The sequence below is a fragment of the Amblyraja radiata genome, chromosome 11 (genome assembly GCF_010909765.2).
Source record: "Amblyraja radiata isolate CabotCenter1 chromosome 11, sAmbRad1.1.pri, whole genome shotgun sequence".
Lineage (NCBI taxonomy): Eukaryota > Metazoa > Chordata > Chondrichthyes > Rajiformes > Rajidae > Amblyraja > Amblyraja radiata.
Window position 1 is genome coordinate 14,935,645 of NC_045966.1, and position 15,001 is coordinate 14,950,645.

The following is a 15,001-nucleotide window of genomic DNA, read 5'->3' on the forward strand; positions in this document are numbered from 1 at the left end:
CCTTTTCATGTGTTACTTACTCCACCCATCTATCAATCACACTCCACTTCCCCTGTATCCACCTATCACTTACCAGGCTTTGCTCCACCCCACGTCTCCTACCCAGCTTTCACCCCCTTCTCCATCTATCTGAAGAAGGGTCCATTCCATCTGTCCATTCCCTCCACAGATGCTGCCTGATCCATTGAGTTCTGCCAGCACTGTTATTTGCTCAAGATTCCACCTTTTTTCTATCTGCAGTTTTTTTTTCCTATCTCCCTCAGGAAAATGTGGATGCTTTATCTTAAAACAATGTAAGTGTTTAAAAAAAAATTCTAGTAGGTCATGTGCGAGAATGGATGAGGTACACAAAAAAGTATTTTCACATTTGCAATGGAAAGAACACTGCCATAGATGACACAGAAGGATGCAAGTGGCTCAAATTAAAGGTTGAACGCATGTTCTGAATTATTGCTCCTTCCAAGTGTCCACTCGGGACAGCAGGACCAACATCTCATCTCCAAACAAAACAATGGCATCTTTAGCGATTCAAATGAAATGAAAGATAATTGGATTCAAATGAATCCACAGGGAGAGATTATTACAGTGCTACAAGAGATTAGGAGTATGGCTCGTGAAACAATGGCAGTCATGGTGTCGGGAGGCCTTCTGTTTCAGTTATGAAGGGCATTGGCATGTCTGGAGTAGTGTGTACAGTGTTGGTCTCCTTATTTGCAGCTCAAAAAATATGGCTTACTGGACAAATAATTTCTTTCTTTTATCTTTGTAAGAAACAACCCAATTTCCCATACCTGTTTAAGAAGGAACTGCAGATGCTGGAAAATCGAAGGTACAGAAAAATGCTGGAGAAACTCAGCGGGTGCAGCAGCATCTATAGAGCGAAGTAAATAGGCAACGTTTCGGGCCGAAACGTGTATGAATGTGTGTGAGTGATTGGTGGTGGTCGGAGGGGCCGTAGGCGCAGATTGGCAGCCACGCTTCCGTCAGTCTGCCCCAGGGCAGCTGTGGCTACAGAAGTAGCTTACCACCACCGAGTGTGACTGAGGAGTGAATGAATAATGCGATGTAAAGCGCCTTGAGTATTAGAAAGGCGCTATATAAATCCCATCCATTATTATTATTATTATTACCTTCCCTTACCTGTTGCTGCTAACTCTCTGGTTTTGTGGGTTATGGTTTGTTCACCGACCGTCACCAAACACTGTTGAAAGATATTTTTTTCTTTCTCTTGCACAATTACCAAGGTATCAAGGAATCATGCAAGGATTTTAGCACGCCACTTTCACTTTCATTACTCGCATGTCAAACCATTTTCTTCAAGTTTCATTTAAAATCATAGATCAGAGTCAGTGCCACTTCAAAACTTCTGGCTTTTAGGTAATAAATTCCACTCGGTGAGTAATGATAATTTTTTTACATGTCACTTTCAAATGCAAGGCTTAACACTAGTTAATACTTTCTATGTGTCAAGGCAGCCGCTATATTTCTGAATGTTTTCATAATTTCCTCTGTTGACTGCAGTCTGTCTTCCAGAGATCTCTTTTGCAATTATATGCTTGATTTTTCTTAATACTTTTCTGACAAATGAGATTCGGGGGTTAATTACGTATTCTATTCGTAATTAATCATTTTGTTTGGCAATGTGAAGATTATGGAGAATTAGCTGGGAAGTAAGATCTGCAAAATGAATCAGAGATTAATCCGTAAAGTAAGCAGTTAGATAGAGAGTGGAGAAGCACTCCTATGACTTCAAAAGTAGACTTACTAAGCTATCCTTAACTGTCTGCTTCTTTAACTGTTTATTATCTGAATGGTGGCCAATTAGGAAAGGGGGAGATGCAACGAGACCTGGATGTCATGGTACACCAGTCATTGAAAGCAGGCATGCAGGTGCAGCAGGCAGTGAAGAAAGCGAATGGTATGTTAGCATTCATAGCAAAAGGATTTGAGTATAGGAGCAGGGAGGTTCTACTGTAGTTGTACAGGGTCTTGGTGAGACTACACCTGGAGTATTGCGTACAGTTTTGGTCTCCTAATCTGAGGAAAGACATTCTTGCCATAGAGGGAGTACAGAGAAGGTTCACCAGACTGATTCCTGGGATGTCAGGACTTTCATATGAAGAAAGACTGGATAGACTCGGCTTGTACTCGCTAGAATTTAGAAGATTGAGGGGGGATCTTATAGAAACGTACAAAATTCTTAAGGGGTTGGACAGGTTAGATGCAGGAAGATTGTTCCCGATGTTGGGGAAGTCCAGAACAAGGGGTCATAGTTTAAGGATAAGGGGGCAATCTTTTAGGACCGAGATGAGGAAAACATGTTTCACACAGAGAGTGGTGAATCTCTGGAATTCTCTGCCACAGAAGGTAGTTGAGGCCAGTTCATTGGCTTTATTTAAGAGGGAGTTAGATGTGGCCCTTGTGGCTAAAGGGATCAGGGGGTATGGAGAGAAGGCAGGTACAGGATACTGAGTTGGATGATCAGCCATGATCATATTGAATGGCGGTGCAGGCTCGAAGGGCCGAATGGCCTACTCCTGCACCTATTTTCTATGTTTCTATGATTTTAAGAGAATGTGTCAATACTGGGTATATTATGATGATGGGGCAAATCAGCATTAGTCCTACCTTTGTCGAACCAAACAACTGCAGATGCTGATTTATACCAAAGCTGGACACAAAATGTTGAAGTAACTCAGTGGGTCAAGAAGCATCTCAGGAAAAAAACGATAGATGACGTTTCTGGTCAGGACCCTTCTTCAGACTGAAAGGACGAGTCGCACCCTGGCCACCCCCTCTTCGCCCCTCTCCAACGGACAAAAGGTATAGAAGTGTGAAAACGCACACCTTCAGATTCAGGGACTTTCTTCCCAGCTGTTATCAGGCAACTGAACCATCCTACCACAACTAGAGAGCAGTCCTGAACTACTATCTACCTCATTGATGACCCTTGGACCATATTTAATCGGACTTTACCGGATTTACCTTGCACTAAAGATTATTCCCTTATCATGTATCTATACACTGTAACTGGCTCAATTGTAATCATGTGTTGTCTTTCCGCTGACTGGTTAGCATGCAACAAAATCAAAAGCTTTTAACTGTACCTCGGTACACATGACAATAGACTAAACTAAACTGGACTGAAGTAGGGGGTGGGGGGAGGGGGTTGGAAGATCACTCCCCTCTATCCCCTACTTTCAGTCTGAAAAAGGGACCCAACCCAAAACGTCAAGAAAATTTATTGATCAAAGAAACTGCCTGACCCGCTGAGTTACTCCAGCACATTGTGTCTATCTTTAGTTCTACCCTCCCTGGTGAACTACTTATATGAAGCAGTTTCAGCAAACATACTATTTTGTGTTCATCCCCAGTTTCAAGCCCATTTTGTCTTCACGATAATTGTGATGTGCAGTGTGGGCAAGCATTGCGTAAAGGAACATTCAAACTCCAGCAGCTATCACTGACCAAATCCATTTTTTTTTGTAAAGAATCTAACCACCAGGTGATGTTAAACCATGGAAACCACTTTCAGGTCATTACATCTCTTCCCCCTTTATGTGCATAAAAATGTACATATGCATAACACAGTGGAAAAGGTGCAGAGCTATCACAAAACTATATGGCTTATATAGTTTGGCATATGGCCTGATAATTTTCTCACATGTTGTAAATGTTATGTGTCAGTTTGTCCTGGGAGACAACTAGGTGCGTGGCTTGCTAATGTTCCTAAATTCATGTCATAGGAGCAGAATAAAGTCATTTGGCCCATCGAGTTTACTCCACCATTGAATCATGGCTGATCTATCTTTCCTCTCAGCCCAATTCTCCCTATAACCCTTGACACCCTCACTAATCAAGAATCTGTCAAGTTCCACGTTAGAAATACCCAATGACGGCCGTCTGTGGCAATGAATTCCACAGATTCACCAAAGAAATTAGTTGCAAATCCTGTGCTTGCTTGGCTGTTGTCCCCACTGTCTGGGCAATATCAACAACCCCTCTCAAAACTGCCACAGATTATGCAATGATTTCACTTGTATGCTAATTCCCACTGTTAAACGTAGTCTAGCACAGTCAGATTGGGAATGGGATAATCTTGCTTGTGGTATTTAGCTAGTTTAACCAAATACTCGAATGATTGAAGTTCAGTTTTTTTCATTTTTTTTCTCACCAACCCCCGTTGAGTAAGGACAAAAAGAATTTCACAAGTTTTGCAACATCTCCGCAAAACTTATATCAAACTTGTAATGTCCACCACCAGTATTGATTCCCACTGTTAAACGCGTACTGCTGCACTGTAGAACTCTCAGTGGGGCAATTCTGCTGTTTCCCTTGAGTGTGTTAACAAAGGGTACTAACACACCCGAGCACCTACAGAGGTGAGCAAAATGAACACCTTCCTCCCTTCTGCAACATTATCTGCAGCAAGAACAAATAGGGTGACACGGTGGCACAATGATACAGCTGCTGCCTCACAGCGCCAGAGACCCGGGTTTGATCCTGACTATGGGTGCTGTTTGTATGGAGTTTGTTCGTTCTCCCGGTGACCTACGTGGGTTTCCTCCCACACCCTAAAGACGTACAGGTTTGTAGGCTAATTGGCTCGGTAAATTGTCCCTAGTGTGTGGAGGATAGTGTTAGTCTGCAGGGATCGCTGGTCGACGCAGACTCGGTGGACCGAAGGGCCTGTTTCAGCACTGTATCTCTTATCGAAACACTAAACACCATCCTTTACGTTAATTCCATCCACGATTTGCTAAAACTCCAGGACAAATCCAAGGTGCCGCGTAGTCATCTTGTATATGCAATGTCATGACACAACTGAACCAAGTACAGAAGATGTGTCGGAGAAATGCACCGTGGTCCCAGTAAACCATGTATCCCCTCCAGCAGAGAAGCAAGGTCTCACGAAAGAAGAACAACACTTTGCCCAGTAACTATCTAATTAATCTCCTTTCATTCCCTGATGCCAATTATCGTAGCAGCAACGTGGAATGCATGCAAATGTTGAGTGAAACAATAGACAAGTTCAGCAGCTATTTCCACTCTGAGCAAAGCTCTTTTTCGTGACATTATTCAACACTAGAGATGAACAATAGAATTACAGGAAAAATTTACGTCGCCCTTCAGGGTATTGCACAGCTCTTCACCAACTGTTCTCTTTCCTAAGTATCGCTGCCCCAGCCAAACAAACAGATTTAAAGGAGCCCACATTCAAAATGTTCGTATTTTTTCAACGTGACTGAATCCGTTTGGTTTAGTTTTAATTGCTTTAGTTTAGTTTTCTTATTGTCATGTGTACCGAAGCACAGTGAAAAGCTTTTGTTTGCGTGTTATCCAGTCAAAGAAGAGACTATACATGAATACAATCAAGCCGTCCACACAGATAAAGGATAAACAGTAGATAGACACAAAAAAAACAGGAGCAACTCAGCGAGTCAGATAGCATCTCTGGGGAAAAGGGTGACATTTTGAGTCAAGACCAAGGATTAAACAGTGCTTGATATCCAACACTAGTCTACCGAAAAAGGGTCCTCACCCGAAACGTCACCTATCCATGTTCACCAGGGGTGTTGCCAGCCCTGCTGAATTACTCCAGTACTTTGTGTCTGTTTTTTGTAAACCGGCATCTGTAGTCCCTTGCTTCTACAAGTCTAATGAATGTTACTGGTGCTGTACTAAGCAAAGCTTCAGTATATGTCTATCTTCAGTATATGGTCAGAATGAGGCAGTCACCATTTCTCCATTTAATAGGACAAACAATTTGAGATGTACATGCATGCATCGTCAAACACAGACATTCAAAACTTCGTTGGTGCCACATGAATTCATTATTATCCACTATTGAAGTCTCCTGGATTCACAGTGATGGAGCTCTGTAGTTTCCTCAGTATTTGCCCCAGGCTAGTTCTTACATTCTCCACCAGGTGATGTTTGACATGGCATCGTACACCAGTTGATTTGAACCTGGGTGCCAGGCTGCGGAGAAAAAGATAGAAAACGTTATGTCCTTTTGAGATTCACTGTGGAACTTTATGTGCTTTTAGTTATTTGTAAGCTTTTTTAAATTTTATTTTGCTGAATGTTAGTTTTCTTTAAAAGTTTTCATTTTAAATATAAGTGTTAATTTCAATTTTAATTAGTTTTTAATATTGTGCATTCCTCTCTGCGGACCTCTTAATGATGCGACAAAAATTACTGCCATGTCAGACTCTGGCAGCAAAAATATGTTATTGCAAGGTTATGGTCTCAATACTTAATAACTTAACTGTTGGGGATTTTAAAGTGCAGAATTTTTTTTTCTCTGCCCTTTTTTCTCATTCAGATCCAATATTCTATTTTACCTACATTTCTAATTTTTGTATATTCATTGGTGTGGAATTCACTCACTCCAACATAATTTGTAAGCAATCTTTATGTTACCCGGCCTACAAATTTTCGATGTAATGAAGGACATCGTCTGTTAGTTACTATTTACCAAGATCTCAGATAAACCTCGCTGCAATAGTACACCATCCACCTTCAGTAACATGCCACAGAAAAAAAAGTTCAAAATATGCAAAGATACACAAACGGTCTAGCTGCGATATTTTCCCTTTAGTGTATTTGCTGGATATTGAAATGATAAATATACAAATGTGCCAATAATCAGAAAAAAACATAGCTTTTCAAATAGTTAGTGCTACGATGTTTACATTGTTTAGAGTACAGGTGCACAACCTTTTATCCGAAAGCCTTGGGACCAGACACTTGTCGGATTTCGGAATTTTTCGGATTTCCGAATGGAAGATTTTTAGCGTAGATTAGGTAGGTAGCGCGGGCGGCTTGAAAAGTCTGGAGCGGCTGCCTCCTCCCCGGAGAATCATTGCATAAATGTTAGTCAGTTAGTTTGGAGGGATTTTATGTGGTGGGGGGGGGGGTGAAGGGGGAAACTTTAATTCTTAGTCCCCTACCTGGTCGGAGAGGCGGGGAGCGGGCAATGCCTTACCGGGTCGCCGTGCAGTAAGTTCCGGAGCGCTGTGCCCGCCGACTCCCAACATCGCGGAGCTGGGGGCTGCGGGCGTCCGGCCGCGGGCGGCGCCGGTTGGAGCTCCGACCCCGGCAACGCTACCCCTGGCTGCGCGGCGCTCCAAATCCAGCCCGCAGCGCCAGCTCCGCGAATGTTGGGAGTCGGCGGCATCGCAGCGCTGGAATACCAGCGGGGAGCGGGCAATGCCTTACCGGGTCACCGTGCGGTAAGCTCCGGAGCGCTGTGGCCGCCGACACACAACATCGCAGAGCTGGGGCTGCGGGCATCCGGCCGTGGGCCGCACTGGATTTGGAGCGCCGCGCAGCCGGGGGTAGAGTTGCCGGGGTCGGAGCTACAACCGGCGCCGCCCGCGGCCGGACGCCCGCAGCCCCAGCTGGGAGTTGGTGGCCACAGCGTTGCGGAGCTTACTGCACGGCGACCCGGTAAGGCATTGACCTCTCCCCGCCTCTCCGACCAGGTAGGGGACTAAGAATTAAAGTTTCCCCCTTCACCCCCCCCCCCCCCCCTCACATAAAAGCCTTCCAAACTAACTGACTAACATTTAAGCAATGGTTTACAGATGTTTAAGTGTCTCCCCGGTCTCCGGGGAGGAGGCAGTCGCTACAGTAGTACAGACCTGGGTTGACCGTGGGTCGTTTCGGGTCAAGTTTGGCGCCAAACGCGAGCTTTGGTGTGCAGACGACATCCTGGAAAAAATGGCCGGTTTTCGGAGTTTTTCGGTTTCCGGAACTCCGGATAAAAGGTTGTGCACCTGTACTATGTTTACATATCTATTGAGCTGCCGCGAGTAAGAGTTTTATTGTTTCTTTTTTGGACATATGACAATAAAACACTTGCCTCTTTTTTGGATGATAACCTTGAAATGGTTATTGATGTAAATCATTAAAAAAAAAACAACATCATCTAGCAACTTAAGGAGTCAATTGCAAAATGCAATTCAAGTATAGGATTTTTTATGATAGGTTTTTAGTTACATTATTCCAACATTTAGTAAGCCGTAATAAATATATTCATGCCAAGCAAGAACTGGTGTATCCTGAGTACATTGGGGTAATATGCTTCATATTTTCAGCTGTTGACGTAAAAGGAATATGGAGAATTATTTACTAGTCAGCTTAGGGCACTTTAAAAAAATATATATTGATGGGTTACATCCTAAGAAATTAGAAAGATGGAAGAACGGCCTGTGGATTTTTTCATCGTATTAATCTTTAAATACTGTTTGTTCTATTTGTCCATTCCACCACTGTAGTTGCACTTAGGGGAAAAAAGACAGTTTGTTAATATAATCTCATTTTAGGAAGTCTACAGTCACCCAATGAAAACAAAGGTCAGTTTAGCTTGCTGTGCCTAGTGAATGATATTTCAGAAAGTTTGTTGCTATCATTTTACATACCAACGAGGAACAGGGACCATGCAGGTTGGTGCCATTTTGAAGAAAACTGAGAGAGAACATGTCATAAATAATACTTTTTAATAAGCTTTAGTTTTGTCACTGAAACTTTTTATGTATGTACTGTTCGAATTACAAATGGGAAATCCTTTGATATGTAAACATTCACAAATTGAAAGGGGTGGGCAAAATGCACGATGGGTTTTCTGCCAAAGTGTTTTATAAGACAAACAAATTCCTATATCAAGGATAAATACAAAGGATCATTGGTTTAGTTTAGTTATACAGCACGGAAACAGGCCCTTCATCCCACCGAGTCCACGCCGACCAGTGATCCCCGCGCATGAGCACTATCCTACACACGAGGGACAATTTTCAATCTTTACCAAAGCTAATCAACCTACAAACCTGTACGTATTTGGAATATGGGAGGAAACCAGAGCACCCGGGGAAAATCCACGCTCTCACCGAGGGCACGTACAAACTTCGTACAGACAGCATCGTAGTGAGGATCGAACCCAGGTCTCTGGCGTTTTAAGGCAGCAATTCTACCGCTACGCCACTGTGCCAGTATTATAGCTAAACTGTGTAAATAGAGAGTCTCTAATCAAAGAAGATCGACATATACCTTTCTTCTATCTTGAAAGTGTTGGCTTTAGCTCAATCTTATTTATAAATGCATTGGGATAAGCCATAGAGATCAGAAATTGTACCTGCCCTTTCCATGAAAATTCATTTTTATAACTCTATTCTACAACAAATTAACTTGCTTTTTTCCATGAATTTTTATGAATTCAAATCTCTAAAAGGCTTTTATGCCTATTCATGTACGGCATTAAATGAAAGGTGGGAGATTAATTCTTCTGATGTAGAAAATTTTAAATAAAGTTGAAATTGGAGCTTGAAAGATTTGGCAGATTGGACCACTTTTATTGAGAAAGATACAAAGGAGTTCAATCCAAGAAATCTATTTAGCTTCTAAGAAGATACACAGAAGTTCTATTCTCTTTTGTATTTTTCTTGAAAGACTTTTATCTCAAGTCTTATTTACTACATTATTCTTTTTCCATAATTTATTTTTCATGTTTATGCTCCTCATGTTCGCTTCACCCTCTATTAAAGTAGAGGCTGTTGACAATGCATATCTTAGTGAAGAAACATTCTGAATGAACAACTTATTTTTCAAAAATACTAAAAGAAGCATACTCTTGCGTACATAAAGTGATTCTTATCTGCCTGGAGTTTAATGCCGACAATTTAGTTACCGTATGCTTTGCAACTGAGATGATTTATTCCTTGTATCTTATAACGAAATCCGGTGGCTGAGAATGCAGAACACACTCATCCTCAATTGTTTTGTTTTGAGCGTGAATCCGACCGCTCTTGCCTCACCTCTAGAATTCAGTTCTTTTGTCCATTGTTGGAGCATGGTTTTATTGAGATTTAGAAGCAAACCTGGCAAAGCCATTGAAACTTACAGAATAATGAAAGGCATAGATAGAGTGGATGTGGAAAGGATGGTTCCACTGGTGGGAGAGTCTAGGACGAGAGGTCATAGCCTCAGAATTAAAGGGCGCTCTTTTAGAAAGGAGGTGAGGAGGAACTACTTTAGTCAGAGGGTAGTTAATCTGTGGAGCTCATTGCCACCGAGGGCTGTCGAGGCCAAGTCAGTGGATATTTTTAAGGGAGAAATAGACAAATTCTTGAGTAGAACAGGTGTCAAGGGTTATGGGGAGAAGGCAGGAAAATGGGATTAGGAGGCAGCGATCAGCCATGATTGATTGAATGGTGGAGTAGACTCGATGGGCTGAATGGCCTAATTCTACTCCTATAATTTGTGAACTTGTGAAAGCCCAAACTAAGCATGAGTAAGTTAATGATGTCACTGGATATCATTGCTGATTCCTTGCATCACCTTCCTGATGTCTCCGAATGTCCTAATAAAGAGGTAATTGTCATGACCGGATTTTATGGACATAGGTAATCACGATATTCCTGGAGCACCTGACCATGAGGCCAAACTCTTTGCTTCATCCAAGGCAGGCAGCTTTATCTTGACATCATGTGTGAGGGTGTAAGGGTGTGAGTTCAGAATAACATCCAGAAGGGTCATTCCCTCAGCACTTCTGGTGCAAAACTATTTCCAGTGCTTTTAAACACTTTCTGCCCCACCTTTGACTGGCCTTAGGAGGGAGATTTAGATAAGGCTAAACCAACAGAGTTAAAATCTCTGCTGTTATGTGGACATTGTATTGACTTCCACAGAACCCACTCCACTGTCAGAAGTAAGAGATCACCAGGTGCAAGTTTATTGCCAACAACAACCTTGTACAAGTTTTATATTGTTACAATCGAAACTGTGTGGTGACATGCAAATTAAATGCATGACGTAGTGAAGTTATGTGATCTAGAGAGTGAGAACAGATGTCGAAGCCGAGGATTGTCACCTTGATGTCACCATGGATCTACACCAGATGTAGAATCCGTGGATTGTCACCTTGTCGTGGTGGAGAAGCTTGTGTGGTCCTAAGATCCTGAGAGCGATGCCGTCTGGAGCTATGCTCCTGGTAGGGCCACCCATGGCGGTACGGTCGAGGGGGTGGTCCCTGACAAAGAGCAATCCAAACAGACCTCAATGGTGGAACAGGCGGAGGATGATGGCTGACTTTAGTGGAGCATCACAACGGCTGGGAAGGCGGATGAAGGCTGCAGCAGAACAGGGTCTCCGGTCGTCTTGGACCTCCATGCCATTGGATCCTGACCCAGCTCTGTCAAGAACCGTGTGGTGGCTGTCAGTGTACCAGTCTCCTCACGTTAAACAAAGTCACGCACAGGCGTCCACCGAAAAGAGGACAGTCATACTCGTTTTGAGTGACCGTCAATGGATGTAGAAGCCTGAAGAATGTCATGGCCTGTAGAAGCCATTAATATAGTTAGAACTATTAAAAGAGAACTGCGACACAACATGCTTTATCTTGAACACAGACATCAAGGAAACAAAACATAACATAATTTGCATGTTTCAATTGTAACGATATACAGATGCAATAAGGTTAAGTATTCTTGCAATTTAATCCATATAACCCCAATGTAAATTATGCTATTTCATTAAGTTTTGGGCAAATATTCACAATGTCTGAGGTGAGCTTTAGCTAATTTTTTCAGAATAACGTAAATGCATTTCCAAACTATGGTTGCATAAGAAGGAACTGCAGCTGCTAGTTTACACCGAAGATAGACACAAAATGATGGAATAACTCCGCAGTCAGGGCGGCACCTCTGGAGAAAAAATATAGGTGACTTTTCGGGTCGAGACCCTCCATCAGTCTAATCAATGGTCTCGACCTGAAATGTCACCTTTTCCTTTTCTCTGGACATGACTTCCACATGTCCTGCGGTCTGCGGTGCTTCTGGCTGCGGCACGGCGGGAACTTTAAACCTTCGACCGCCGGCCTGCAGCCAACACCAACCTGAAGCCGCAGTCTCCGGTGGGGAGACACCAATTCAGGACTTACCTGGACTTTTTACCTTGTCTACTCATGTGGACGCCCTCAGCGGCGGCTGCGCAGGGTTGAGGTCCCGACCACGGGGGAAAATGGAGGAGGACTGCCCAAATTTTGTGCCTTCCACCACAGTGATGAATGCTGTGGTGGATGTTTGTGTTAAATTTTTATTGTGTTTTTGTGTGTTCCTTTTCATTGTACCGCTGCTGGCAAATTCATTTCACTTGCTCTTTATGTGCAAGTGACGAATAAAACTGATTGTTTTGTTGTTGTTGATGCTTGACCCGCTGAGTTACTCCAGCATTTTGTGTCCAAACTCTGGTTTCTGATCAAGAAGAATATTTATACGTTACATTAGAGAAATATTTTATCAATTAAACTAATGCTTACGAAAACTTAATTGACTTGAGTTGCAATGGAAGAAAGAAATTAATTAGCCATGGTTAATGATTTTACATTGTTTTAATTTGCAAATAATTGAAATGCTAATTGCTGTGGTAAAAATTAATTTCACAATACTTGTTAGGTGCATTTCAGGTAATCTGAATACAATTCTCACTAAAAGCGGATATAAAGGAGCATTAAATATCCACAGCAACTATTAATTTTGCACATTCTTCTGACTAATGTTGCAAGAAACATGCAATTTTAGCCGTAATTAGCTAATGCACAATATGCCATTTTTGATAGCTTCATATAAATTTTGAATTATTTTTAGTATGAAGGTGCTTTTTCAACTTTTATGTTGTTCCCTACATATTAAATTTTGATTGAAGAAAAGATGAAGCTATATATTTCAATGAAGACGCAACGTTTGATTATTTGAAATTAATTTTCCACATCTACATTTATTCATTGGTTGTGCTTTGCTTTTTCTTTAGAGGGGATCAAAGCCAGAACTGAAGGAAGAGATGCAAATCATTCAACTTTAAAAGGTAACCTGAAGGAACTATAATTATTCAAGCCTGTTTTACCAATCTGAGTGGGACGACTTCATCAGTGTATTATCCAAACCTAGGGCACTGATATTGTAAAGTGTATGGTATCTGAAGCATCACATGATAGAACAACAACCCAACGCCAAAGCCTTTACTATACCATCTCCAATCGTGGAGTTTGGAGATTAATGCCCCCTGTCCCACTTTGGTGATTTTTTTTAGGCGACCAGGCTGTCGCCACATGGTTGCGGGGGTGATGCCTGTATGGTCGTGAGTAGCCTCCTCAAGTCACCCAAAGAGTCATAGCGTTTTTCTGGTCGCCGCTGAATTTTGAAATTTTCAAAACTTTTCGGCGACAGTGGGCTTGACGCCAATGAACTTGCCTTCTCCTGACGTAGGTGCTGTCGTAGGTTGTCGCCGGTGCCGACTTCGGTGAATTCCATTGGCGACTACCCACGTCAACCTACGCAAACCGGCGACAGGTTCCGGCGACTGAATTGTCTTACCTTGTCGTAGCTTGTGGACGTAGGTTGTTGTAGGTGTGGTCATAGGTGGACGCCCTAATGGGTCGCCAGTTGTCGTTAGCTTGCCGTAGCTTGACGTCGACTAGGTGGTAGGTTGTTGTAGACATTGTTGTAGACATTGTCATAGGGGGGTCCAGTCGCCGTTTTTTCGGTGACCTGCTACGACCATGACAGTCGCCGAAATAATCGCCTAAGTGGGACAGGCCCAAAAGCAATCTGCCGCCCAGGTACTTTCTGCATACAAAGAGTACGCTGGCTGTGGTACACTTTAGAACGCTCTCACATCACTGCTTGGCTCATACATTCTGTGCCAATAAAGAAAAGTGTCCTAAGTACGTTCATCAACATATTATTCACATGGCATACCTTCAAGATGCTTCTCTTCCCCCTCGTTTCTCACTATCCCCACATTTCTGTCGCTCTCCTCAAAGGCATTGTTTCACACCTGTCTCAACTGAGTTCCATTTGCTTTTTCTGAGCTAAATGTTCATTGATGTCCTTCTGAGACCTACCTCATTATCAACTGTACAACTATTTGTCTCCCCTCCCCCACCCTCACCCCTACTACAATGTGAGGAAGGGTCGCAACCTGAAACATCACCTATCCATGTCCCCCAGCGACGCTGACTGACTCATTAAGTTACTCCAGCACTTTCTCATCGACAATCAATTTCTGTATTGCTGGCAACCCTTAATCATGCGTAAACCGTTGATGGATACCATTGATAGCAGGGGACGTGGCGCTGGGCCTACTGGGCAGCATTGTGATGCAGTGGAGGCCTGGGTTCGAATCTGACTACCGGTGCTGACCGCGAGGAGCTTGTACGATCTCCAGGTGACCGCAAGGCTTTCTCCAGCTGCTCCGGTTTCCTCCCACATTTCAAAGATGTACAGGTTTGTGGGTTAATTGATGTTAATTGGAAACTTCATGTTGCAAAATTCATTTGGCATCTCACTTTAAAAGCATAAACATACAGTTTAAAAACTGTAAACATACAGTTAAACAACAAATGGAAAATAGATTCAGAGAAAATGAAAGGCAAGACTGCCTGTCATTCCTTGGGGCAAGATGTTGAATTCCACCAGATAAGTAGTTCGCAAAATCACAATAAGAGCCCAAAATCACTCTGAGCCGGCCAAATATCTCAGAGATGAGACACAACTAAACAACTGCTACACGATGGAGTGAATTACGTTTCATGTTTCTGTTGGAAGGAAAACTGTGATGTTAATTAATTATGCTATTTGTTCTGCTCTGTAACCTGGTTCTGCTGACTTTGAATCCATTTATTAACTGTTCCTTTCATAATATTTGTGGCATTTGATAAGCTGTTGCATCAACTTGTAAGGCAGAGTTGGATTTTTTTTTTTGATAAACAAGGGAGTGAAAGGTTGCTGTATAGAATGCAAGACATAAGCGCCAGATTGGCCTACACATGTTCTTAATTCCTATATATTTGTATGAATGTCTCAATACCATAAAATGTCCCACATGAGAATAGATCACATAAACTTATATCATAGTCATATAGTGTGGAAACATGCCCTTCAGCCCAATTTGCCCACACCGACCAACATATCCCATCTACACTTAGTCCTGCCTGCGTTTG

General features: G+C 42.5%; 1 protein-coding gene across 3 annotated transcripts in view; it reads left to right on the top strand.

Moving 5' to 3' along the window:
- The window catches only part of spock1 (SPARC (osteonectin), cwcv and kazal like domains proteoglycan 1), a 389,701-nt gene that overhangs the window by 348,373 nt on the left and 26,327 nt on the right, over window positions 1-15,001 (top strand). For all 3 annotated transcript variants that reach the window (XM_033029374.1, XM_033029372.1, XM_033029375.1), the window contains one exon: window positions 12,811-12,864. In XM_033029374.1, the coding sequence (XP_032885265.1) occupies window positions 12,811-12,864 (54 nt within the window). The remainder of the gene's footprint in view (window positions 1-12,810; window positions 12,865-15,001) is intronic.